Source organism: Dasypus novemcinctus, chromosome 8 (genome assembly GCF_030445035.2).
Source record: "Dasypus novemcinctus isolate mDasNov1 chromosome 8, mDasNov1.1.hap2, whole genome shotgun sequence".
Taxonomy (NCBI): Eukaryota; Metazoa; Chordata; class Mammalia; order Cingulata; family Dasypodidae; genus Dasypus; species Dasypus novemcinctus.
Genome location: NC_080680.1, coordinates 82,525,267 through 82,551,400, shown reverse-complemented (window position 1 = coordinate 82,551,400; position 26,134 = coordinate 82,525,267). Strand labels below are relative to the sequence as shown.

Below are 26,134 nucleotides of genomic sequence, written 5' to 3'. Positions count from 1 at the left end.
AGCAGCTCCACTTTGCCTTGAACACTTCCCCTAGTCACCCCTCAAATGACTGAGAAAGTTCTTTTTGCTAAGCTGAAACTGGGTTTTCTTATAACTTCCACCTATGGGTTCTACCTCTCTAGACCATAGAGAATACCTCTCCCCAGTGACAGCAATTCAGAGAATGGAAGTTGCTAGGTTACAAAGGAACAAAATGCCATGGGAAGACTCAATGTGAAGCCCAACTAATCCCCATCTTGGTTATGTCACCTTGAGAAAGTCATTTACTTCTCTGAACCCTAGGGTCCTCAATTGGTTTTTAGGGAAATCAGTGAGATAATATAATAGAATTTAACACCATGCATAGCATAGAGAAAGCAATCAATGTCTGGGTGCTCATTCATTCAATCATTTATTCATTGAAAACTGTCCTCTCGTCCCAAGTTTTTCCCATATTAAACACCCAGTTCCCTTGATGGTGCTTTATGCTTTCCAATGGTACCAGAAATATATCATACTAATTAGCCACTCTACTCAAAACAAACAGAGACATTTCTGTACATTACCCAAACAAGTTTCTTAATGTGAATGAACAAATGCAAAACCACAGATTAGCACAAGGACCAAATCATGGTTTTGTAGGTGTTTAACAAGGCACCCTACAGGAAACTTTTTATTCCGTTGTGCTTACCTTTTCTCACTGAGCCTTAAGTCTCTCTGTAACATTGTCAGGTCAATCTGGAAGTCATTTATGTGCAAGGCAAGTATAATCACATAGGCCATGATCTTTGCCTTCATTGAATCCGAAATTAAGTTCCGTAAACTGTAAAATCAATGGGAATAAAGGAGAAACAAGATTAAACTCTAAGACAACTCTCCAAAAGCAAAATAAAAACATCCAGTCCTGATGCTGTATATACTCTATGCTCTCATCTTAGGGAAAGGAAAGGGAATTCAGGCACCAGTCCTGGTCTCTTTAAAGGTGCTTAAGCCTTCAAAAAGTGGAGCACTGAGTCAATCCCAGTGTCTCCCTCCAAATGAGAAACAGAAAGCTGTGCCTACACTTCTTCAAAGAACAGTTAAGTTTCTCCCTGGTAAGGGTCCTCCAAGTCTCTGTCCCTGTCCACGCAGGAGGGCTGCTTGGGAAAACAGTCATCCCAAACTCAGGCACGGATGATTCTTCCACGCACACTCAGGAGCAGGAAGCACAACCCAAGGAAACAGGAGGAAGGAGGCCCGAGTCTGCTCCTTGGGGTTCTTACCCCAAAGCTATCACATCAGCCTGCCCTTTTCTGTAAGACTACCTTGCCACAGGACACCAATTCTGTGGGACATCAGGAAGGATGTTTTGACTCCAACTTCCCCAAGCCTCCCAAGCCCCACCTCTTCCTCAAAAGAAATGTGTAAAATGAAGTAAGTCTTTACTGCAGGACTTCCCAGAGCCTTTAATAGTCCCCAAAATATAATGTGAATCTCTCTGAGGGGAAAATAATATATACTGTTTCTTAAACCAGAACCCCTCCAAATAGCAGTGATCTTTTCTGCTCTTTATCTGTGGATACGTGACTGAATGCAAGAACCTACTCCCCAATCTCACCCCCATCCCCAACCTGCTTTCTCCTTCACAGGCAGAAATTCCAGAAATCAAGCCCCCTGACCTGCCATTGTTATAAGTCAAGCAGGTAAAGTGCTTCAGGAGTTTGGTGTTGATGATGTGTGGAACTCCAGGACCCAGAGCACCTACAACACAAAGTGGAGACTAAGATTGATTATTTTCTTTCAAAATCCTCAGATCATACCTCCTCCGTGAGCTAGGAGAAGAGACCAGCATCTGGACCACTGTAATGAAAAGAACCATGTGGTTGGAGAAGCAGGAGCCTATGAAACAGAATGGCCACTTTAAAATGAAAATCTGCTCAGGGGTACTTCAGCCTGCAGTCACACATGCACAAGAGCCATTTGTAACTGCTTTGGGATAAGAAAGAAAAAACAGATTCAAATGAGGCCTAAAGAACAGAATTAATAAGATGTTGGAAAGCAAAACAGATTGTGGAGAAAGTCCAGGGGTGGAGGGGGGAGGAAGAAGGCAGATTGTACTGTGAAAACAAAGCAAATAATGAAAAACATGAAAACCGACTTTTGGGGTTCCCAATTAAAATAATAATGACCAAGATACACCTTGTGGCTAAAATAACAGACATCTCCTGCTGGGTCCCAACTTTAGGTGGGTATGAGTATGTGAAAGCCTATCTGTAGACGAAAATGACTCCCTACTATCCCAGTCAGAAATAAGCTGACATAATACAAACTGCCACAAGCCTTCATGAGCAAGTTCAATTTTTTTTATCCCTGTATAACTGATGTTTGTTCTAATGAGTCCCTTAAATTTTTTTTTTTATTTGTCTTCAATATTACACTTTCCCTAAGGAAGAATATAAGTAGTTAATGTTAGCTCTGGAAGGGCCCTAAGCAATCATATAATCCAACCTGCCCTCCTTTTCAGATGAGGAAATGGAAGCCCAGAAAGAGGAAGGGCCTGGCAAGCCCTCTTGGCAGATCAGTAGTACCAAGAAAAATCTCACTGTTAACAGTTAAAATTAGAGTTGGACAGATAAATTCATTTTCTTCTCACCAAAGCTGATCTAAGGATGTAACAAATAATGGACAGGAAATAACTAGAATAAAATGCCTATCATGGACTTACTTTTCCGCTTAATTACTTTCTGAGATCGAAATTTGATGAGGGTGTCCAGAAACCATATGCATCGGGCCTGGTGATCTCGGCTCTCCTCATTTGATGGTAAAGATTTCAATGCTTCTATGATAAAGGAGCAGTGGCTGAAACAGGAAAGGAGAGGAATATGTATCAAGGCAAGATGGGCTGTCTGAAATCATCCAACCTCTCACAATGAGAACAGCAGGCACTTCTCACACCTGAGATACTCGGAATTAATAAAGGGCCATCACACTCATCACTGCTTATAACAAGAGGGGCATAGTTTAGTGCAGGGGTTGAGAAAGGGCTAGATAGTAAATATTTTTTAGACTTAGCGGGGCAAACAAATTCCAATGACAACTTCTAAACACCGCCATTGTAGTGCAACAGCAGCCACGGACAATATGTAAATGAACAAACATGGCTGTGTCCCAATAAAACTTTATTTACAGGCAGCAGGCAAGGCTTGACATGTGGGCTGTGATCTGCCCACCCTTGATTCAGTGGTCTGGAACATAGCACTGGAGTCAGAACGATTGGGCTTGAATCTCCTCTACCACTTAACGAGACCTGGGCAAGTTTCTTTACATCCAAAGACAGAAACTGGATTAGAGGTTACCAGGGAATGAGGGGAGGGGTGTAGCAGGAGCTTTTGATTGGTGGGTATAGTGTTTGTAAAGAAAAATTAAATTTTTTTTAAACTTTCTTTATGTCTCTGTGCCTTTGCTTCTTTACTTATAAATTAAAGCCATGATGTCCAGCACTGGGCTCCAACCACCCCTATGGACACCATGCCCCCCAGGACCTTTGACACCCAGGGGTCTGAGGGGCCCCGGCTCTGGGGACTGTTCCCTGCAACTCCTCCTGACCCCAAACATAAGACAATAAAGAATCAGCCCTGAGCACTTTGTTTAGAAATGGACCTTTAGGGCTAAAAAAAAAAAGCATTTTCCAAGGTTTTGGATTTTACTAATCAATAATACTTCAAAACAAAAATTGGGGGAACAGACTCAGGATTAATAACTTTTTATTTTCTCAAAATGAAATTATTAGCAGAAAAAACTCAAAAGCAAAAAAACTACCATCAGCATAAAAGAAAAAAAAATAAAGGAAGAACACAATCTCTGAATAATAACGGTACTATAAAATAACATAAATTTACCTTTAGAAGACCTCACCTAGCACTTCATCGCAGGAAAACCATCACCTCAGCTTGCACCACTTTCCAGACCAGCTTCTGAGCCCCACCAGTAACAATCGGCATAAGCACAACGTACTGCAGACACAGGCCAGCTCTAGGCCTCACCACCCTTTTGTCTAGACCCAGGTTCCCTGTGCTCGGAGGCCAACCCTCTCCCTTGAAAACTACCCACAGCCTTGACACTACGAGTCCAGAGCCCAAATATTCAATGCTGTCAAATGATGACAGACATGCCTCCTCATTGATTGACACCCAAAGGATCCGCTTCATGCCTGACTGTTATTTTGTGCCAACATCATTCCCCCAGACTCCCCACCTGCCCAAGTGGGGATACCTGTTCTCTTCAATCATCTTCAGTATTTCTTCTGATTTGACATTCCTGAAAGCTTCAGATGGGCCCCGAAGAGCTTCGTACTCCGCAGGGGAAAGAACTAGCTGCAGGTCAAGAACATAATCCAACCACAATGGAAATTACTACCTAGCTCTACCCTCAGCCCCTTGGCAGTTTCCCAGTTTTGTTTTTTCCTTTTTTATATATATTTTATATATAATATATATATCTATATATATAGCTATTTGCTGTAGAATTTGTTCTGTTCCTGAGGAAGGGAATTCTACTTCCTTACATTTATAATTCAGGGAGCTTTCATAGTCATTCCCTCATTTGAGCTTCAAATCCATTAAGAAGGCAAGACAGGAATTATTAGCCTCATTATTTTTCAGAGGCTTTACAGAGGTTAAGAAGCTTATTAGGGAAGTGGATTTGGCCCAATGGCTAGGGCATCTGCCTACCACATGGGAGATCCAAGGTTCAAACCCAGGGCCTCCTGCCCCATGTGATGAGCTGGCCCATGCACAGTGCTGATGCGCACAAGGAGTGCCATGCCACGCAGGGGTGTCCCCCGCTTAGGGAAACCCCACGCACAAGGATTGCGCCCCATGAGAGCTGCCCAGAATGAAAAAAACACAGCCTGCCCAGGAACGGCGCCACACACACGAGAGCTGATGCAGCAAGATGACGCAACAAAACGCGATACAGATTCCAGGTGCCGCTGACAAGCATACAAGCGGACACTGAAGAACACACAGTGAATGGACAGAGAGAACAGACAACTAGGGTCCAGGAAGGAGAGAGAAATCTTAAAAAAAAAAAAAAAAGATTAAAGGTCATGTATTTGATAAGTGGCAGGGCTTAAAGCCAGGTTAACTGAGGCTACAAGACATCCTCAGTGCTGTATGAGTCTAGGTGGTCCCTAGGCTGCTGCTCTATGGGGGACACCATTAACTCTGCATGGATATGTTCTAGGATGTTCCAAGCCTAGGTAATCAATTTAAGTTCTTCAATATTCTTTTGAACACTATCTGCCTCCAATTAACTCATTCTAATTGCCATTTCTTCAGGAAGAAAGAGATGCCAGCATTTTAAATTGAAGTCATAAAGGGAAAGAAGAAAGAGCGCAGTCATAGCTATGGTGGAACAGCTCTGATCAAGGAATCAGCACACATGGCTCTAGTCCTTGGCCTGTCACTTTTTTTTCCTTTTCTTTTTCCCTCCCCCTCCTCCCGCCCTGTTTTTTTGGCTGTCTATGTTCATTCGCTGTATGATCTTCTGCATCTATTTCTCTTTTTGTCTTCTCTTCCTGTTTTTCTCCTCTAGGATTCAATCCTAGGGACCTCTGATACGGAGAGAGGTTCCATGTCACTTGTGCCACCTTGGATCCTGGTTTCTGTTGCGCCTTGCCTTGACTCTCCCCTTTGACTCTCTTTTGTTGAGTCATCTTGCTGCGTGACTCGCTTGCACGGGCTTGCTGCGTGGGCACTCGGCTTGCTGCATGGGCACTGGCGCACTGTATGGGCACTCACGCGGGCACTCACGCAGGCACTCAGATGGCTGCATGGGCACTCTTTTTACCAGTAGACCCCAGGGATTGAACCCAGCTCCTCCCATATGGTAGGCAGAGGCCCAATCATTTGAGCCACATCCGCTTCCCTGTCACTAAGCTTTAATACGCAGGGCAAAGACACTTCTCATTCCTCAAACTCAACTGTTCATCAGTTAAAAGGGAAATGACAAGAGTGAGATGCTTCAGGGCTCCATCACCCCTTGATTGTCCAGCAAGAGCTGGCAGAAACATGTTTCTCAAAGCTCCAGAAAATAGTTAAAAGCCTGGATGGACCACAGTAACACAGAGAGTGCCAAATCAAGAAAAAGTGGTAGGATCTTACACCACACTCTTTGGCCCTTCCCCCACCCCTCACCAGCTTTGTGTGGAGCTGCCCTGTACTTCCAGTGTGAATCCCTGGTCCCAGTACTGGAGGGAGCAAAGTAACCCTCCTGCACATACTGGGAGCTTGTATTTGTCTGGTGGTGACCTGAGATACACACCATCCCAATACTTACCCTGCATGTAAAGGGGGCTTACACAGCTCTCCTCCAGTTGTGCTGCCTGGGGCAAGGGATTATGAGCTATAGAACATACAATGCAGTGCCCAGAACCATGATGAAATTATTTCCTAGGGAAGTGGGGGTGTTTGTGTAAACAGGGTAATTCCTGGGCTACACACATGTAAGCCCAAGACAAGAGGCCCCTATGCTTGGCCTTGAGCTACTCTCTAAACTCATTGTATGGATAAACCCTGTATGGGAGCACATGCACAGTCAATCTGAAAAACTGGGATGTATTCTTTTTTTCCTTCTTTTTTTTTTTTTGTTAGATCCTGGCATTCAAGGAGAGCTCTGTCATAAAACTAACTGGATGCAAGCTTAAGGAACAGAGCCTCAGAGTTTAAACTGAAATAACAACACATTAAAATATCAAAATGTTCAGGTTTCAACAAAAGATTATAAAGGATACAAAGAGATGGGAAGTGATGGCCCAAGCAAAGAAGAAGATTAAAGCATAAGATGCCATCAATGAGGAGGAACAGAGCTGGACATACAAGACAAAGACTTTAAAAATGGCCCTAAATGCTCAAAGAGCAAAAGGAAAACATGGAAAAGAACTAAAGAAAATAAGGAAAATGATAGGAACACAAAGAGAGTATCAATAGAGAGATGGAAATTATATAAAGAAACCAATCAGAGCTGAAGACCACAGTAACATAAATTTAAAATTCCCTAGAGGGGTTCAATAGCAGATAGGAGCTGGTAGAAAAAAGAATCAGGGAATTTGAAGATAAGACAACTGAAATTATTTAGTCTGAGGAGCAGAAAGAAAGAGTGAAGAAAAGTAAACAGAGACTGAGGAACCTGTAGAATGTCATCAAGCAAACCAATACACACATTGTGGGAGTCCCAGAAGGAAAAATAAAAAGATGGAAAATGGGCAGAGAATATTCAAAGAAATATTTAATGAAAGACATGAATATACATATCCAAGATGCTCAACAAACCCCAAACAGGATAAATCCAAATAGACCTACGCCACGGCATATTATAATCAAACTGTCAAGTGCCAATTATAAAGAGAATTCTGAAAGTTGCAAGAGAAAAACAATGTATCATATACAAGGGAGCCTCAATAAGATTAAATGACAGTTTCTCATTGGAAACAATAGAGGCAAGTAGGCAGTGGGATATTTAAGGTGCGGAAACCAAAAAATTGCCAAATATATATAGCAAAATTTTCTTTCAAAAATAAGGGAGAGGGAAACGGACTTGGCCCAGTGGTTAGGGCGTCCATCTACCACATGGGAGGTCCGCGGTTCAAACCCCGGGCCTCCTTGATCCATGTGGAGCTGGCCCATGTGCAGTGCTGATGCGCGCAAGGAGTGCTGCACCACACAGGGGTGTCCCCCGCGCAGGGGAGCCCCACGCGCAAGGAGTGCACCTGTAAGGAGAGCCGCCCAGCGCGAAAGAAAGTGCGGCCTGCCCAGGAATGGCGCCACCCACACTTCCCGTGCCGCTGACAATAGAAGCGGACAAAGAAACAAGACGCAGCAAAAAGACACAGAGAACAGTCAACCGGGGGAGGGGGGGGAATTAAATAAATAAATCTTTAAAAAAATAAAAATAAAAAAATAAGGGAACGAGAAGTAGCTGTGGCTCAATCAGGCTCCCGTCTACCATATGGGAGGCCCTGGGTTTGCATCCCAGGGTCTCCCTATGAAGGCAGGCTTCATGGCACGCCATAGAGAGCCGACTCAGCAAAGTGATGCAACGGAAAGGGAGACAAGTAAAAACACAGAAGAGGGAAACGGACTTGGCCCAGTGGTTAGGGCGTCCGTCTACCACATGGGAGGTCCGCGGTTCAAACCCCGGGCCTCCTTGACCCGTGTGGAGCTGACCATGCGCAGCGCTGATGCGCGCAAGGAGTGCCGTGCCACGCAAGGGTGTCCCCCGCGTGGGGGAGCCCCACGCGCAAGGAGTGCGCCCGTGAGGAAAGCCGCCCAGCGTGAAAAGAAAGAGCAGCCTGCCCAGGAATGGCGCCGCCCACACTTCCCGTGCCGCTGACGACAACAGAAGCGGACAAAGAAACAAGACGCAGCAAATAGACACCAAGAACAGACAACCAGGGGAGGGAGGGAAATTAAATAAATAAATAAATCTTTAAAAAAAAAAAAAAACACAGAAGAGCGTGCAGCAAATGGGCATGGAGAGCAGATAATAAACAAGCCGCAAGGGGAGGGGATAAATAAAAATAAATACAAGCCGCCTCTGGGAAGGGCCAGGGGGCGGTGCTGGGCAGCCAGAGGGGTGTCTTCCAGGAGCACGCGCTGGGGGAGAAGCGGTCACCTAGCACTAGTCAAGGAGTGGTGAGGGGGTCACGGTGCGGACTGAGGTGGGAGCGGGCCCGGCGGATGTTCCTGGCCGAGGCCTGCGCGGGAGGCCAGCTGACCACAGTGGCCATGTGGATCCATTCCCTGGGCCTCCGCTGCCCACTCAGGCGCCTCCACACCTGCCTCTCCTCAGGGCGTGGCCCTGGGCGTGGCGGAGGCCCAATGGGGTTCTGGTTGCCCTCCAGCCGGTGGGTATGAATGTCTGAGACCCGGATAGTCTGCAGTGACCAGGGCCTCCCCGCTGCCCATGTAGGTTAAAAGCCTGTGCCCACAAACCGCCTCCAGCCCTCCCTCCGCCCTTGGCCCAGCCGGATGACAGTCAAGGCCCTGTTTCCCTGTCAAGTTGAAAGTCTGACTGTAAAAACTCTGGGAAAGTGAGACTGTGGGATAGAGGGAGGGAGTCTGCACATTGCCTCGGTGTGCAGGGTGAGCCTCAGATCCGGAGCATGTCAGGGAAACGGAAGTGTGTGGTGTTGACTATTAAAGATAAGCTTGATATAATAAAGAAACTTGAAGACAGAGGTTCTTCCAAACAACTGGCAGTGATTTATGGAATTGGTGAAATGACAGTTCAGGACAGAAGAAAAAACAAGAAAAAGATTATAACATATGCCAGCAGTTCGGATTCCACAAGTCTTCTGGCCAAAAAGAAATCTATGAAGCCATCCATGTATGAGGAGCTGGACAGAGCAATGCTGGAATGGTTCAACCAGCAAAGAGTCAAAGGGAATCCTATATCTGGACCAATTTGTACAAAAAGAGCAGAGTTCTTCTTTTATGCTTTGGGAATGGATGGTGATTTTAACCCCTCTGCCAGCTGGTTAGCCTGTCTTAAGCAGTGGCACAGCATTACAGAGATTAACATTAGAAATGAAAGGTTAAATGGAGATGAGACTGCTGTGGAAGAATTTTATAACAACTTTAGAGAGACTTTATTGAATGGGACAATTTGCAGCCTGAACAAATCTACAATGCAGATGAAACTGGACTGTTCTGGAAGTGCCTACCAACCCAAACTATAGTATTAAAAGGTAAATGCACTGCCTCCAGGCACAAGTCAGTTGAAGAAAGAGTCACTATCATGTGTTGTGCCAATGCAACGGGTTTACAGGAACTTAAAATCTGTGTTGTGGGGAAAGCAAAGAAACCTCGTTCCTTCAAGTCAACTGACACCTCAAACCTGCCAGTCTTATTTCAGCCAAAGAGGTGCATGGATGGATCTTTCCATTTTCCGGCAGTGGTTTGATAAGATCTTTGTGCCACAAGTTCGAGAGTACTTAAGATCCAAAGGCCTGCAGGAAAAAGCTGTGCTCCTGTTGGATAATTCATCGACACATCCAAATGAAAATGTCCTGAGGTCAGATGATGGCCAAATATTTGCAAAATATTTACCACCAAATGTGGCTTCATTGATTCAGCCTTCAGATCAGGGAGTCATAGCCACAATGAAGAGAAACTATCATGCAGGCCTTCTCCAGAATAATTTGGAAGAAGGTAATGACTTGAAATCATTTTGGAAGAAGTTAACTCTGCTTGATGCACTTTATGAAAAAGCAATGGCCTGGAACTTAGTAAAGCCAGTTACCATAAGCAGAGCATGGAAGAAGATCCCTACCATAGAGGAGAAAGAAGGCTTGGACTCTGATGAAGAAGATATCTCAATAGCTACTGTGGTCACCATTTTATAGCACACCAAAGGTTTGGAAAATGTCACTACTGATAATGTTGAGAAATGGCTTGAAGTGGACAGTACTGAACCAGGCTATGAAGTGGTAACTGACAGCGAAATCATCAAAAGAGCCCAAGGCCAGACAGCTGAGTCCAGTGAAAAGGAGGAGGAGGAAATAGAACTGATCCCAGAGAAACATATTAATTATGCAGCTGCTCTCCAATGGACTGAAAATTTATTGGATTATCTAGAACAACAAGGTGATATGATTCTGCCTGATAGACTAGTAATATGTAAACTTTGAGCCACCATCAGAAATAAAGGGAAGATGACAAACTCAAGTCAATAACAGCATTTCAGTTTTACTGTTTTGTTCATTAAGATCCTTGTGCTTTGGGTTAATTTTCTTTGTATTCTGAATTCTCAGACACAGTCCTGGGAAATACAGATATGAAAATACTTAAGTGGCTTGAGGATTATGTGTTTTGCATCATCTGTGTCTCCTGTCCCTCTTTTGTGCAGATAATCAGAAGCTGATTATGTCTAGATAGAAATTACTTGTACACATGTATTCACTTTTGTAGATCTACCACTATCCTTTCCTAACAGTGGCATACCTTAAATTTTTTAGCAAAGGTTAGATAACAGTGAAAACTGACTGCGCACTTTCCTTAAGTCTTTTGATTGATTTGAGGGCTGCCACGGTAATCTATTCTATGCCAACCTTTGTACATGGCTGTGTCTTTTGTGTATCTGAATAGGCTGACAGGATGAAATTTGAGGTGATCTATTATAATTCAAACTCAAGTCTAGTAATAAGGGGGAAACAATAATACATGAATTATAAAAACATCTTTAAAAATCATATTTCTGTTCCCTTATATTTGTGTAGGTGGCAAGAGGGGGAGATTATTCTGGGAATGAAATAAATATAAGAAGTGATTGCTAAATTAGTGAGAAGTATCAGAAACCTGATACACAAAAGGTATTTTCATCAGTCCATTTGTGTGTAATTGGAAACAGTATTTTGAGAACTTTGGTTATTTATACACAGGGAATAGGCTTTTTAAAATTGGGTCTTTATATTATGAATTGGATAGTAGTATAGGTTTATTATTTATTCCTCTAATTATAGTACATGTTTTGTAATGTATGATGATAGGTGCTCCCACCTTATATCTGTGGTAACAATATCACTGGAATTTGATGGTTACTGTGTTGTTGTTTTTTTCCTGAGTTCTTGGAAGTGGTAGCCATAATTTGTTTGAAAATTTTTGTCTTTTCTGGCCCTTCTATTTGATATGAATAGAGGAAAAAAATGAATGGAATAAAATTTTTATTTTAAGTAAAAATAAATAAATAAATAAATACAGACACACAGAAGAAAGCACAGTGAATGGACACAGAGAACAGAAAGCAAGCAAACCGCAAGGGGGGTGGGATAAGGGAGAGATTAAGACATCCCCAGGTAAACAAAAGTTGAGAGAGTTTGTCACCACAAGACTAGTCTTACAAGAGTTGCTGAAGAGAGTTCTACAGGTTGATAGGAAAGGAAAATAGACAATAGATCAAAGCCAAAATCAATGGTTTGGAAGTTATAACATATAAACATGTAATTGTGATAAGAACTACATAGAGGTGGGGAGATTGAGGAGTATAGGAACATAATTTGTACATATTATTGAAGTGAAGTTGGTATCAAAGCAAACAAGACTGATATAGATTTAGGAGGCTAAATTTAAGCACCATGGTAACTACAAAGGAATTATCTGAGAATACGCAAGCTCATAGAGACGGAAATTAGACTACAGGTTGCCAGATGTGGGGGATGGGGGTAGAGGGAGTTACTGAATGGGTGCATGGTTTCCATTTGGGGCAATAGGATCATTTTAGTAAAGGAAGGTGGTGAGGGTACCACAATATTGTGAGTCTGATTAATCCCATTGAATGGTGCATTTGGGAGTCATTTGAAACAAGAAAGTTTATGAGGAAGGATGGAAGATCAGATGGAAGGAAGGACAGAAGGGAGGAAGGGAGGGCAACTAAACAGAATGACAATTAAATGCAATACATGATCCTGTACAGGATCTAACAAGGGAGGAAAAAAGCCTCAGGGGACATTATTGGGATAAATGAAAAAATTGGAATATAGTCTGTAAGCTTTATCTCAGTATTATATTTCTCAAACTTGATAACTGCACTTACGGTGGTTATGTAAGTGAATATCCTTGTGAATATCCTTGTTCTTAGGAAAGTAAAAGACAGTAATAAGTGTTTAAGGAGAATGATACAGAAAATGTACACACAAGTGTTCAGAAAATGGATTAACAGATAGATGGATATGGCGGATGATATGGCAAATGTGGTAAAATGTTAAAATTGGTGGACCTGGGTATCTGGCAGGGTAGGAATATATGGGAGTTCTCTTTACGGGGTTTGTACTATTTTTAACTGTAATGTAAGTTTGAAAGTATTCTCAAATAAAAAGTTGAAAGAAAAAAAAGGGATAAGACAAATTCAGACAGATGGAAGATTACAGTTTACCATGGGAAGGTCAGGTGAGGGAAAGGGAATTATTTGCCTAATGGCCGAAAAGTTTGTTTGAGGCGATAAAGCAGTTTGGGTAATGGATGTTAGTGATGGTAGCACAATATAGTGAATGTAATTAATACCACTGAACTGTACACTTAAAAGTGGTTAAAATGGGAAATTTTAGTTTTATATGTTACTACAATACTTTTTTTAAAAGGAATAAAAAAAAATTCAAAAATATGCAAATAGCTAATAAGCACATGAAAAAATGCCTGACATCATTATCCATCCGGGACATGCAAATCAAAACCACAATGAGATGCAGCTTCATATCCACTAAGATGGTTACAATAAATAACAAATGTTGGTGAGGATGTAGAGATACTGGAACCCTTGTACATTGTTGGTAGGGAATGCAAAATACTACAGCTGGTTTTGAAAAAGATCTGGCAGTTCCTCAAAAGGCTAAACATCGAGTTCCTATATGATGCAGCAATTCCATTCCTAACTATATGAAATGAAAACATACGTCCACATAAAAACTTGTACATGAATGTCCATAAGAGTATTATCCATAATAACCACAAGGTAGAAACAGCCCAAATACCAAACATGACTAGATAAACGAAATGTGGTAGATTCATACAATAGAATATTATTCAGACATAAAAAGGAATGAAGTTCTGATATTGTTACAAAAAGAATGATCTTGAAAACGTTATGCTAAATGAAGGAAGCCAGTCACAAAAGACCACATATTGTACAATTCCATTGAAATGAAATGTGCAGCACAGGCAAATACACACAGAAAGTGGATCAATGGTTGCCAGGGCTAGGGGTGATGGCGTGAAGTGCAGAATGACAGTTAATGGGTACAAAATTTCTTCTGGAGGAAAGAAAATTCTCTAACATTAGATTGTGGTGAAGGTCACACAACTTGGTGAATATACTAAAAAACACTGAATTGTACATGTTAAATTGGTGAATTGTATGGTATGTGAATATGGTCTCAAGAAAGCTGTTAAAAGAATGCAAAGTAAAGGGTGGGGGCAGGGAGAAAGTATCACTGCCCCGTTGCCATCCTGTGCTCATCAGGAGAGTATACAGTAAAAGTGCTTTGTAAACTGCAAATATCATACAGAGAGAATTATTACTGGTGCAATTGTTATCATCGGTAAAGACAAAGACTCTGAAGTGGGTATGTTTAAAATGAATTTAAAACTAACCCTAAAATAAGGATTAAGGGTATCATAAAATAAGGACTAGAATTAATCTGATTAATCTGATTCTGTAGTCCTGAGGTCTTAAGAGGAAAACTGTCCTTAGAGTATTATAAAGAGGAGGATGAGATTCTCCTACACCAATAGTAGAAAAAAGGAGGACTAAATTGTCACAAGAATAGTATTTGAATGGAAAAAAAAAAAAAGATCCTAGTAATATGCACTGGAGGAACTCTATTCTTGATGAGACTGGGGCAATTTGTTCCTTCCCAGTGGAGAGGCTGTTAACTGCTGAACAAAAGAACAAGTTAACTATTATGAAGTGAACAAACTGCAAACTGAGCAGCTACCTATCAAATGACTGAATTTTCACCCTTCTCTTCCTTATCACAAAGCCACTGCAGGCGTTTTCCATCTAATTAAGTCCCTCAAGAAATCAAATTCTTAGCTCTAACCCCTCGTTTTACAAAGCCAGTTTACCCTAGACTTTGGACACTGGCAGACCACAAAGTCTCATTTTAAGTATTCATGGAGGGAAGCAGATGTGGCTCTAGCAACTGGGCTCCCAATTACCATACAGAAGGTCCAGGGTTCGATGGCCAGGGCCTCCTGGTGAAGGCAAGCTGGCCAGTTTGGCGAGCTGGCCCACAGAGTGCTGGACCACACGGGAATGCTGCCCTGTGCAAGAGTGCTGGGCCCATGTGGAGTGCTGGCACAGCGAGATGACACAACAAAAAGAGATAAAGAGGAGAGAGAATAAGAGACACAGCAGATCAGGCAGCTAAGGTGGCTCAAGAGAATGGTCACCTCTCTCCCACACCAGAGAGTCCCAGGATCGGTTCCCAGAGCTGCCTAATGAGAATACAGGCAGACACAGAAGAACACACAGCAAATGGACACAGAGAGCAGACAATGGAGGGAGTGGGGAGAAATTTTTTAAAAAGTATTCATGGTGGCCACAGGTCTGAGCTATGGCACCCTCCATTTTGCTGAAGAACAGGTTTGAATCCCCAGAGGCTGAGAGGCTGGTGCTACAGCAGGTCCCTCAGCTTCCAAGGACACTTAGGTGACCTCCCAGCAATAGCACAAGCACAAACACAAAGGTTTAGAATTTTTTTTTAGGAGGTACCAGGGATTAAACCCAGGACCTCATACATGGGAAGCAGGCACTGAAGCACTTGACCTACATCTGCTCCCCAGAGGTTTAGCTTTTGTGAATGCCATGGGACCACAGACACCACCCTCAGAGAGCTTGGCTGTGCCATTCACTTGTGATCATCACTAAGTAGGGAGTAAGGCAATTTTTCTACAGCAAAAAGGATACGATCTCCAAATTTATAAACATCTTCAGGCTTGGCTGCATCAGCATAGCAGGGAGGAAGGTAGAGGGAGTCATCTTGCATGTCATCGTGGATGGCATCACTGACCAGAGCTTTTCAATAAAGGAAGAATCGGTGTCAGTATCACTCTGTTGGCCTTCAGGTTCCCCAACACTCTTTCAGACTGCACTCAAGACCACAATCAGCCCAGAAATACTTAGTCTGAACATTTCTGCCAAACTACCTAACCTCCCCATCAGGGTGACTGCTTCCAGGACTACTGTGTTCAGTTATGAAACAAACACTAATCAGTCACCATAGAAGGTGGATGCAGCATGGTTCCCATGTAAGTAACTTGCACTATAGTTGGGACAGATGTACTAATAAATATTTGTTGATTCTTTCATTATTAATCCCAATTGGATCCACACACCCCCACCCCACCCCCAAGATGGCTCACTCATCTGTCTGCTTGTTGTTTTTGCTCAATGTCTATTTGTTTTTTCCTTATAAGGAACCAGAACCAAACCAGGACCTCCCATGTGGGAGGCAGGTGCTCAACTGCTTGAGCCACATCCACTCCCAGTCCCAAATGGACTTTAAGGAAACTTGACAATATGTCTTGACCTTCTGGAAGAAAAAGTCTACTATAATAGCCAATATATCTGTGTAAGTTAAGGATGAAAAGGGAGGATGAATCTACCCTGGGACAATAAACAAGATGATAAAGCTACTAGATTACAATCAAAACAGCCTGGTGCTGCTACTGGAATGACCAGCCAGAATAATGAACCAAAACACAACTAAGTATTTTCAGATTACAGTAAAATGATGATGACTTTTTAAATCTTCTTTTACAAAAGGTAGGGATGGAAATGGAAACAACTGGCTATATCATTTGAAAAAGATTTAATTAAATTTCTATATCACAGCACATGCAAAAAAATGTATTAAGCTAAGATTTAAATGTAAAATTATGGGCGGCGGACTTGGCCCAGTGGTTAGGGCGTCCGTCTACCACATGGGAGGTCCGCGGTTCAAACCCCGGGCCTCCTTGACCCGTGTGGAGCTGGCCCAGGCGCAGTGCTGATGCACGCAAGGAGTGCCCTGCCACACAGGGGTGTCCCCCGCGTAGGGGAGCCCCACGCGCAAGAAGTGCGCCCATAAGGAGAGCTGCCCAGTGCGAAAGAAAGTGCAATGTGCCCAGGAATGGTGCTGAACACAAGGAGAACTGACACAACAAGATGATGCAACAAAAACACAGATTCTCATGCCACTGACAACAACAGAAGCAGACAAAGAAGACACAGCCAATAGACACAGAGAACAGACAACTGGGGGGGGGGAGGGGAGAGAAATAAATAAATAAATCTTAAAAAACATAAATGTAAAATTATGAAAATATTAAAACAAAGGAAAATATATAATCATATACATTTTCTAAAATAGAATTTGCTAAAATTCTATTCTCAATGGAAAAACTTATTTTTTTAAAAAGATATAGATAACAGAAAAACTTCTTATATAAACTTTCTCTTATGTTCTTTTACTGCTTTTTAACAATAAATACATTTTTTAAAAAGTACAATTAAACATTCAAGATGCCTAGGAATTTAGGACCAGAAATATTTTCTAAAATACTTTCTGCATCGTCCCCAAAGTGAAACACCATCTCTAGTGGCTCAGTTGTTATCACATAAAGCTTTTTTTTTTATCAAAACCTCCCAGAGACTCACAGAGACCTAAGTCCTCCTCCGTGCCCACACTGTGCCCTGTGGGTGGTTCACCAGGAACACAGAGGGTGCACATATCCATTCACTTGTGTCTCCTTGACTTGACTGTGAGCTCGCTAATGACAGTGCCATGTTTGGCTTTTCTTATTACTTCCAAAGTAGGGCTGCAAGAAAGCCCATGGCGAGAGACAGGAAGGAATCCAGCCTCTAACCCCCATCATTCCCATCTGTGAGATGAGTAAAAGATCTCAGAGAAAGAGGACTCTGTCTTTATGGACAGACTCTTATCCCAAGTTCCAACTGCTTACCAGTCACACCCTTTGCATCAATGATATTCTCTGCAGCTTTAGCTACTGCAAGATTCAAAGATTCACTGCCAACTTTGTTCATTCTCCTCGAGTTCAGAGCTCGCTTCTGTTTGGTTGTACCAAAGGCTTCGATGCAAGAATCCATCTGTGCAAGAGACAAATTTGGTTACCGGGGGCAGGGTTTGGTGGACTCTTGAATTCTAGGCCTTGCACTGCTACTCTAGTTGTGTGACTACAGGGAAATGCTCAACCTCCCTGAGCCATCATCTCCTAATCTGAAAACTGGGTTTAGTCATACCTATCAACTTTATAAAACTGTTTTCCTTTTTTGTGTGTTTGTTTGTTTGTTTTCTAGGAGCTACCAGGACCTGGACCTCGTATATGGGAAGCAGGCACTCAATCACGTCCCTCATAAAACTATTTTAAGAATCAAAGGATATTAACAGATTTGAAGTCCTTCTTTTATAAACTGTAAAGGGTTATTCACAAATCATTAATAGCATCTCCTTCTATAAAATAAGGGGATTTTGACTAGAATTGGGAAATCTGTGGTGCACTGTTCTCTCACCCAACACCCATGACAGACATCTTGCCAATAGATAACATCACTCTTTTCCAAGGTGAGGGCTGCCTCACAACAGCCTTATACCCATTCTCAATACAACACTCCAGGCAGCACTGGAGAGTTGATCAATTTGCCACCTGGGGATGAGATAACCTCAGTAAAGAAACTTTAACATTGAAAATCCTAAGGTTCACTTTGTTTTAATGTGAAAATTTCCAGGCTAAAACCATTAATTTTCTAGAACATGGAATGAATCCTAAAAACAAGTACTATGCTACACTTACATCAGCCCAGAGAACCAGTTCCAAACAATGGCAAACAGCTGTGCACAGCTGCCTCAGGTGGAAGCAGAACTGCTCTCTGAGAGGCCAAGGAGGCCTCTGTAGATAGAATGTCCAGAGAACCATCGACAGAATGAGCTGGGAGCAACCAGCGAGATCCCTGAGTACAACCAACTCATTTTATTGAAGGAGAACCCAAGGCCTAAAGGAATTTGCTTAAGGTCATACATCTTAGTTGTGTCACACTTACCTTTTCTCTGTAAGTTTGGGTCTGATTCCCTAATGCCAGTTCACTCTCTACTGAATCATCTACAAAAAACAAAACAAAACAAAAAAAACGGAAAGAAAAAAACTGTTAAGGCCTACAAATAGTAATAGTGTTTAATATTTATTTAACAGCTAATCTAAAAACACTTCTTTTCAACAGGATTTCCCAGAGCTTATCATGATAGTGTATGTTGTGAATTTGTAGTTTTACTACGTAGTTAGAGAATCTAGAGAATAAGCGGAGGGGTCAACTCAAGGGATCACCTGGTCCAGCCTCTTCATTTTACAATGAAAATGAGGCCTCTGGATGAAATTCCTTGCCTCAGGCCAGTGGGAAGTAGCAGAGATGGGATTAGAAATCAAGTTCTTAACTCTTTCCAGTATAGTTTTGCCCTCTTTTTAAAAGACTAAAATCTGGCATAAACATGGTTTATTTTACTAACACAGAGATCCTAATTTACTGCAAAGTATTCATATAAGTAGTGTAGGGGGTGGAGGTATATGGGGACCTCATATTTTTTTAATTTAACATTAAAAAAATAAAGACAAAAGAAAAAAGAAAAAAAAAAGAAATAGTGTACTCTAATGGACTAGTGTACAAGCTCTGGAGTGAAGTGCTCTCATTAGCAGTCCCCACCAAAGTGATTTAACTGCTGTGCCTCACCTTTATCATCTCTAAAAAAGGAATAACAGTACCTATCTCATAGGGTTGTTTGATGAATTAAATGATGTAGTGCATTGAAAGTGCTTAGAACAGTGCCTACTACCTAGGAAGGGCCCAATAAATGTTGGCTATAACAAATTAACAATTTTTCTTGCCTTTTTGGAATCTAGTAGAACCTTTGGAAGATGTACTTAGATTTGTTTGCAAAGCAGGGAGTTCTTAACTTAGAAACTATAGACCAAATTCCGAGGAAATTCAGATGGGTTTCAAGACTTAAGAGCCCTTTAAAATTATATGCAAAGTCTCATGTGCTTTTATGTTTCTGGAAAGTAAATCCAGGTCATTATGAGAGTTTCAAAAGGAATGGACTCACTACATTGAGGAAATAAATCAGAACTAAGATTCACAATGACTCTAACAATCCATCCTTATCTAATATATCCCACCTCTACCCGCTGTAGTTCTCAGTATTTAAGGGCATCATTAAGGACTCAAGTTTTGAGATTTGGGGAAACAGGATCCCCTTGAATCTGACCCTCTTATTCATCATTTCCTCAGCATTCTAAGATGCCACAGCAGGGAAGCAATGCAACTTCTCCCACTGGACTAGGAGAAAAACAGATTTACCCCTTATTAGTGTCAATACTTTTCATCAAAATGAAAGTTAGCATACAACCTATAAGCAACTTGCATCACCTACCAGAAGGTCTAAAACCTTCTACCTTAACTAAAACAGTTAAGAATTAAGAAAGGCCTTCAGTGGAAAACAATTTCATATCTGACATGCTCTCTAACATTCTGCTCTTATTGCACAACTTGCTTTAATTAAGATTGGTTTCTCGAGTTTATATGGCTAAGAGACTTCAAAATGAGTCGGGAGGTCTTACCAGAGATGACGCTTATGCACATCTCAGAGGATATCATAGACAGCCAAAGTAAGATCCTACCCCAAATAGTGGGGCTCCTGAAGGCTCTGGAGACACCCAGGTCCTATGGTTATGGCAGATAGGTTGATGCCTTGCCAGTGGGCCCTATTTTGGAGTTTGTGCTCCCAAGTGTGACAGAGTAGGACACAGATGTGACTTCTCTACACATGCCTCTTCTGTCCCCTTTACTTGAACCTACAGCTGGTGCTGGAGTTTGTAGGTATATGTCCAAGAGACTTTAATCTCTGGGCTGCCCACGTGCCAGCTGGGCCCTGAGCCTCAGCAGAGTTGCAGCACCTACTCTCCTGTTCATTGGACTCACCCAGGACAACTAACAACGAGGTGAGGATGGACAACCACCACACCAAAAAACCGAGTTTATAACTGCAAGCAAGAAAGTCCCATTCATTCCAGCCATATGGGACTGAATCCCCCTCTCAATTAGAGGTGAAGTGGGTTTCACCATTCCAGAGTCCTCAGGACTGGGGAATAAAATATGGATTGGAGTGGACTTGCTGGTATTCTATTACAGAACGGTTGTGACTCTAGCAATGGAAGAAATTGTACCACTGATGTGGAGTCAGTGGCCACAGAAATTGCTGGGGGTAGGTAGAGGGAGGAAGAGGAGTGTCATGGGGCATTTTCAGGACTTGGGAGCTGTCCTGAATGATATTTCAGGGACAGATGCAGGACACTGTATATCTTGCCATAACCCACTGAATGGACTGGGGGAAAGTGTGAACTACAATGTAAACTATGGTCCATGCAGTGTGGCAGTGCTCCAGGGTGTATTCACCAAATGCAATGAATGTGTTTTACTGATGGAAGGGGATATTGATGTGGGGTGGGGGGGGTATATGGGAACCTCTTATGTTTTTGTTTTTTATTTTAGATTTTTATTTATTTCTCTCCCCTTCCCCCCTCCCCAGTTGTCTGCTCTCTGCATCCATTTGCTATGTGTTCTTCTGTGATTGCTTCTATTCTTATCAGCAGCACCGGGAATCTGTGTTTCTTTTTGTTGCATCATCTTGCTTTGTCAGCTCTCCGTGTGGGCAGTGCCATTCCTGGGCAGGCTGCACTTTCTTTCGTGCTGGGCGGCTCTCCTTATGGGGCACACTCCTTACATGTGGGGCTCCCCTACACAAGGGACGCAACTGTGTGGCAGGGCACCCCTTGCGCGCCTCAGCACTGCACATGGGCCAGCTCCACACGGGTCAAAGAGGCCCGGGGTTTGAACCGCGGACCTCCCATGTGGTAGGTGGATGCCCTCTTACGTTTTTTAGTGTAATGTTTTATGTGATCTATTAATCTTTTTCAGAAAAAGACAATTAAAAAAAAAAAGATTGGTTTCTGACTCTCAAGTCTGTAAACACTGTGAGGACAGGATCTGAATCTGTCTTGCTTACCGCTCTGCCCAGAGCCTAATATATAGTAGGTCATCAATAAATATATGAATTTTAAAAATTCAACTCTTTCAACTGAAAAAAGAAATTGGCAGAAAGACACCCTTTAAAAAATTACTACTATATGTGTTTTGCAAATCAAAAATTCAAACCAAACCATTGAGCAAAACCTGAACACTGCTTACAAATTTCTGTGAACCTTCTTGACTGGGACCCACCTGGAAACAGTGGCTGCATGTTGAATAATTCAGCATCATATACTTCCATCTGACCAGAGGTCTTATTCAAAATTCCCACAAAGTGCCTGAAGAGAGAAGGCACAATATCAGCAACAACGGATTATGCAAAAGATAGTTAAAAAAAAAATAGAAAGCAATTAAAAGGTACTGTTTATAACAATTTCCTGTTAAAAGTTCTTAGCCTTTCTGCCCCAGCACACCTGAGGAATACATCACTTGCCCATGAGTAACAGTAATTTCCCACAGCAGCAGTCTTCTATATGGAGAGGGGAGAGATGAAGAGGAAGAGGAGACAAGAAAATGGGGTTTTGGGGGGAAAAAAGCCACCAGGTGATTCTCACAGCCAACCACATTTGGACTCAATGCCACAATAGGAAATCCTTTGGGGTATTAGAATGTACAATTACACTAGAATTTACTGCACACATAAATTTTATACAAGTAAAATCCAACTAATTACGGGGAGAAGAGCAGTCTGAATCAGAGAATCTTTGTGAGGGCCACAGTGTTAATACTCTTAAGCATTTATGCCTTAATTTGACTTCTCTTAGCGTCAGAAAGGGTCTTGTTTGTGGTTCACTGTTGGGTACATCACAACATCACAAGACTCTGCCTAAATTATGCCAGTCCCTGACAGTTACAGACTGTTTAGACTGCACAAACTTCATTGCACAGAGGGAGAGACTGGGAGTCAGTGAAGGGCAGGGTTCCCTAGTCACTCAGTCAATCAATGGCACAGCTGGATGGAAACCTGGGGCGTCTCTTTCCCAGAGCCCTTAAAAATTATATGCCTTCAACACTACCAAATCATTTTCTTACAGTTAGTTCCAAGGTAAGCTTGAGGTAAACTTTGGCCTTTTGCTCACACATTCCAAACTGGTGAAGAGCACTGCCTTTTGAAACATGACAGATATAAATAAAGAATATTACAAATTAATGAGGTTTAAAGGAAATTCAACAAATATAAATTATCCTTCTTTTTCATGAATGTCTATAGGCTGGTGTGAGGACCCCTACTTCTGGGAACACAGGAATTTGGTAAACCTCCCTAGATTTCTCCCACTGCCCATACCATAAAGACTGAGAACAATAGTGCCCGTGTTGCCACTGCTACCCTGTCCCTCAAACTTCCCATTACCCCTTCTCCCGTCACTACCTGCACAGAGTGTTGCATTTGAGGGCTCCAGTCCCAAAATTGTTTCCCACATAGGAAAGTCTGTCTGTTTCAGCTGCCTAAAACATAAGGGGGAAAAGCTCCATTTACAACCAATGTTGAAATGTAATAAGCAACTTGCTCTCCTTTATCTACATTTGTAAAAGGTTTAGAATCCAGAACCACAGTGGTTTAGAACTAGAGGGCCTCAGGGAGATGATCCAACCCCACTGTTTGAATCTGGGGTACCCCTGGGGGAAGGGCAAGAAAACTTTTGAAAGGGAAGCCCTAGATAGCTTTGGGTTCTAAACAGTATTAAAAGTTCTTGGGGGAGTTACACAACACATGGGGGCAAGGTCCTGGGCTCCCAGCACATACGGGCATGCAACAAGATGATTTTGCAGAAAACTTCCAATCCTTCCTTCCCCCCCTTTTTTCAAATAGTGCAAAAGATCTTTACTTTATTAGATTAAGTAAGTTAACATGGTCAAAGAGAATTTAGAGTAAAAATGCACATGCCCCCATCTCCCAGGGTGCTCTGAAGGACTGCCCTGTGCCACCACAGCACACTCTGTGTCCTCTGCCTCCCCCTGTCCTGGACAGGGAGGTTGGAAATTGTGACATTTCTCAATTTTAGTAGCCCTACACCATCCCAGCCTGCCTGCCAAGGGTCTGCTACTGATTTGTGTTTTCAAGTGTGCCCTGTGCACCTGGCCACCTGCCCCTTCCCTTTGGCACTCCATATGGTATCAGTGGGACCACTTCAGCTATCCTCAGGAAGGCAGGAAAGCTCAAGGGCTGTCCAATCCCTTCTTGATTCCTTTTGCCCACCTCTCCCATGACTACTCTATATATTCTCAGGACCAAAGAAATTACTGATTCACTCCCATAACAAAGCCAAACTTTCCTGCCATGTCCTTGACATGCTCTTTACTTGAAATATCATACCTCAGCTGTCAAACCCTCCCCTACAGGGCTAGCTCCAATGTGCTCTCATCAAGGAAGACATTTTTATTTTATTTTTTTAATTTTTATTTTTTTGAGGTACTGGGGCTAGGGATTAAACCTGGGATCTTGTATGTAGGAAGCGAGGGCTCAACCCCTCCCTGAGTTGGTTTTTTTCATCTATTTTGTCAGTTTTTGTTTTCTCAGGAGGCACCAGGAACTGAACCCACGACCTCCCATGTGGGAGGTGGGCACTCAACCACTTAAGCCACAAATGCTCCCAAGGAAGACATTTTGACAAGTAGAGAGCTCTCCCCATTCTGAGCTCACCTGCCCTGTACCTCTTCCTCTCTTTAAGTCCTGAGCTTTGCCCTGTATGAGTGTCCTTCACATCCAGTTCTCACCTCTCCCTCTAGAGCCCAGACAATTTTGCCCCACTCCTAGCCCAGGGACATATGGCAATGCCTGACATTTTTTAAGGTAGAGGTATGTGGTATCTAGTGGGAAGAGGGCAGGGATGCTGCTAACCAGACTTCAATACACAGGAAGGACAATCCTCCACAACAAAGAATTATCTGGCCCAAAATGTCAATAGTGCTGAGGTTGAGAAACTCTGACTATAGCTTTAATTCCCCCAGAGTGGAGTGAGATCTGATTTGTTTCCCCACCAACTTACAGTACAAAGTTGCAGTAGGTACTCAATAAATACTTGTACAAACACACAAATGGTCATCATTTCGCCAAAAGTACTAAATCATGGTGACCAAGCCTGTCCCTACACCCCAATCAGCTAGGGCTAAGAGGAGTTCTTCAAAGATCCATTTGCTGTCCCCCTTTTTCCTCTCTTCATTCCCTCCCACAATCACCCACATCCAAGGGGCCTCCTGAAGTCTGCAGAGCAGAGGCAATTGGCAACTGCAACACTTACCAGGATCCGGTGATGACTCTTCCTGGGATTTGTGGAGTCTTTGCTCTTGTACAAAGTAAAGCGCATGTTACCTGGACTCTGCAGCTTTCCATTGGTGAACTGGACTGTAAGATTGCAACCCAAGAATGGAAAGAGAACAGAAGGACCCACAGTGTGTGCACGGAGGAATTGGGGTGTCATTGGGAGTGACTGGAGGAATGGAGATGGCAAGGGAGTCCAGGTCATGACCTAAAGGGAACTGAAGGAGGTCCTGCCCGGGGCATAAGGAGGTGAAGGGAGCCCTGGGGAAGTCTGTCACAGAACAGAATGACTGGGGAGATGCGGGTCACAGAGGATGCCTGGTCCAGACCTATAGCGACAGAGGGAATCCCTGTCCAGTGGAAAGAAGGAAATGACAGATGCGAGACCTGGTGGGTAAGGTCCCTGGGCAAAGCTCTGGGGAGGGAGCAAATGGGTTATCCTCATCCAGCTGACAGATGGGGACAGAGAATGGCGGGATGACAGGGGAGCCCAGGTAGCTGTGGAGACTACAGAGGTCGTGGCGTAGCTAGCAGGGGCATCCCATAGGAGGCGGGAGGACTGGAGAGGTTCCCAGAGGCGGAAGGAGGGGAGAGAGGGGGGTACTTGCGCAAATTCCGTAGTCTTTACCCAGTACAGCTCTCTGGCTCTCGTCGTGCTCCCCACAATATAGCCACCTTGCACTTGGCACCTCCGCCGCCATGCGCCTGTCAGGTCACCAAGCTCCGCAACTGAGAGGGACCAAGCCGCCAAACCAGCCAGCACGTTGGTCCACAAGCGTAGGCCGAAGCAGTTTGGCTGCCCGGAAGAGGCGTGGCCTCGCCGGGCACCGCCCCGCGCGCGCGGACATACCTGTTTCCGCTCCCAGCAGACACCGCCCCCTATGCGCTCCGTCCCGCCCACTCCTCGCTCCCGCCCCCGTACGGTGGTCGCCGTCTCCGCCCACACAGTGCCTATCCCGGTCGGTGCCCGCTCTTTCCGAGGTGCAGCACCTGATTGACCCGGGGCTCAGTAGGCACGTTAAGGGTTTTGTGGGACTAGTTCAGGGATCACCTAAAACACAGCCCTTTCAGCCTACACTTCCTGTGCGGGCTCTTCCTGCTCAGCTCTCCTGCCTTGACAGATAGATCTTCCTAAGCCCTAAAGATCCAAGTTCAAATTTAGAATTCTCCGACTGTAACTCCTTGAGCCCTAGCTAAACCCGGCGGCTAAGAGCCGCCCCCTTCTCTAGTGCCTCCCATCCACACACGTGGACACCCAGCTAGGTCCAAACTCTGTCCACAACTCCG

General features: G+C 43.3%; 1 protein-coding gene and 1 non-coding gene across 3 annotated transcripts in view; one reads left to right on the top strand and one right to left on the bottom strand.

Annotated features, from left to right (window-relative positions):
• POLR1E (RNA polymerase I subunit E) overlaps window positions 1-25,680 on the bottom strand; it is a 33,514-nt gene extending 7,834 nt beyond the window's left edge. The window contains exons 1-11 of one of the 2 annotated variants that reach the window (XM_004457259.2): window positions 25,476-25,680; window positions 24,828-24,931; window positions 22,958-23,034; window positions 21,781-21,866; window positions 18,553-18,611; window positions 17,457-17,601; window positions 15,421-15,528; window positions 4,231-4,327; window positions 2,684-2,817; window positions 1,638-1,719; window positions 671-802 (exon numbers count right to left, since the gene is read on the bottom strand). In XM_004457259.2, the coding sequence (XP_004457316.2) occupies window positions 671-802; window positions 1,638-1,719; window positions 2,684-2,817; window positions 4,231-4,327; window positions 15,421-15,528; window positions 17,457-17,601; window positions 18,553-18,611; window positions 21,781-21,866; window positions 22,958-23,034; window positions 24,828-24,931; window positions 25,476-25,548 (1,097 nt within the window). In that variant the 5' untranslated portion in view covers window positions 25,549-25,680. Of the gene's footprint in view, window positions 1-670; window positions 803-1,637; window positions 1,720-2,683; window positions 2,818-4,230; window positions 4,328-15,420; window positions 15,529-17,456; window positions 17,602-18,552; window positions 18,612-21,780; window positions 21,867-22,957; window positions 23,035-24,827; window positions 25,176-25,475 lie in introns of those variants that run through there. The other variant, XM_023588416.3, reaches the window with a different exon arrangement.
• LOC111763873 (small nucleolar RNA SNORD88) lies at window positions 3,444-3,522 on the top strand. Its single transcript, XR_002796617.1, has one exon. It is a non-coding gene; the product is annotated as a small nucleolar RNA SNORD88 (small nucleolar RNA).
• Window positions 25,681-26,134: the final 454 nt, after the last annotated feature.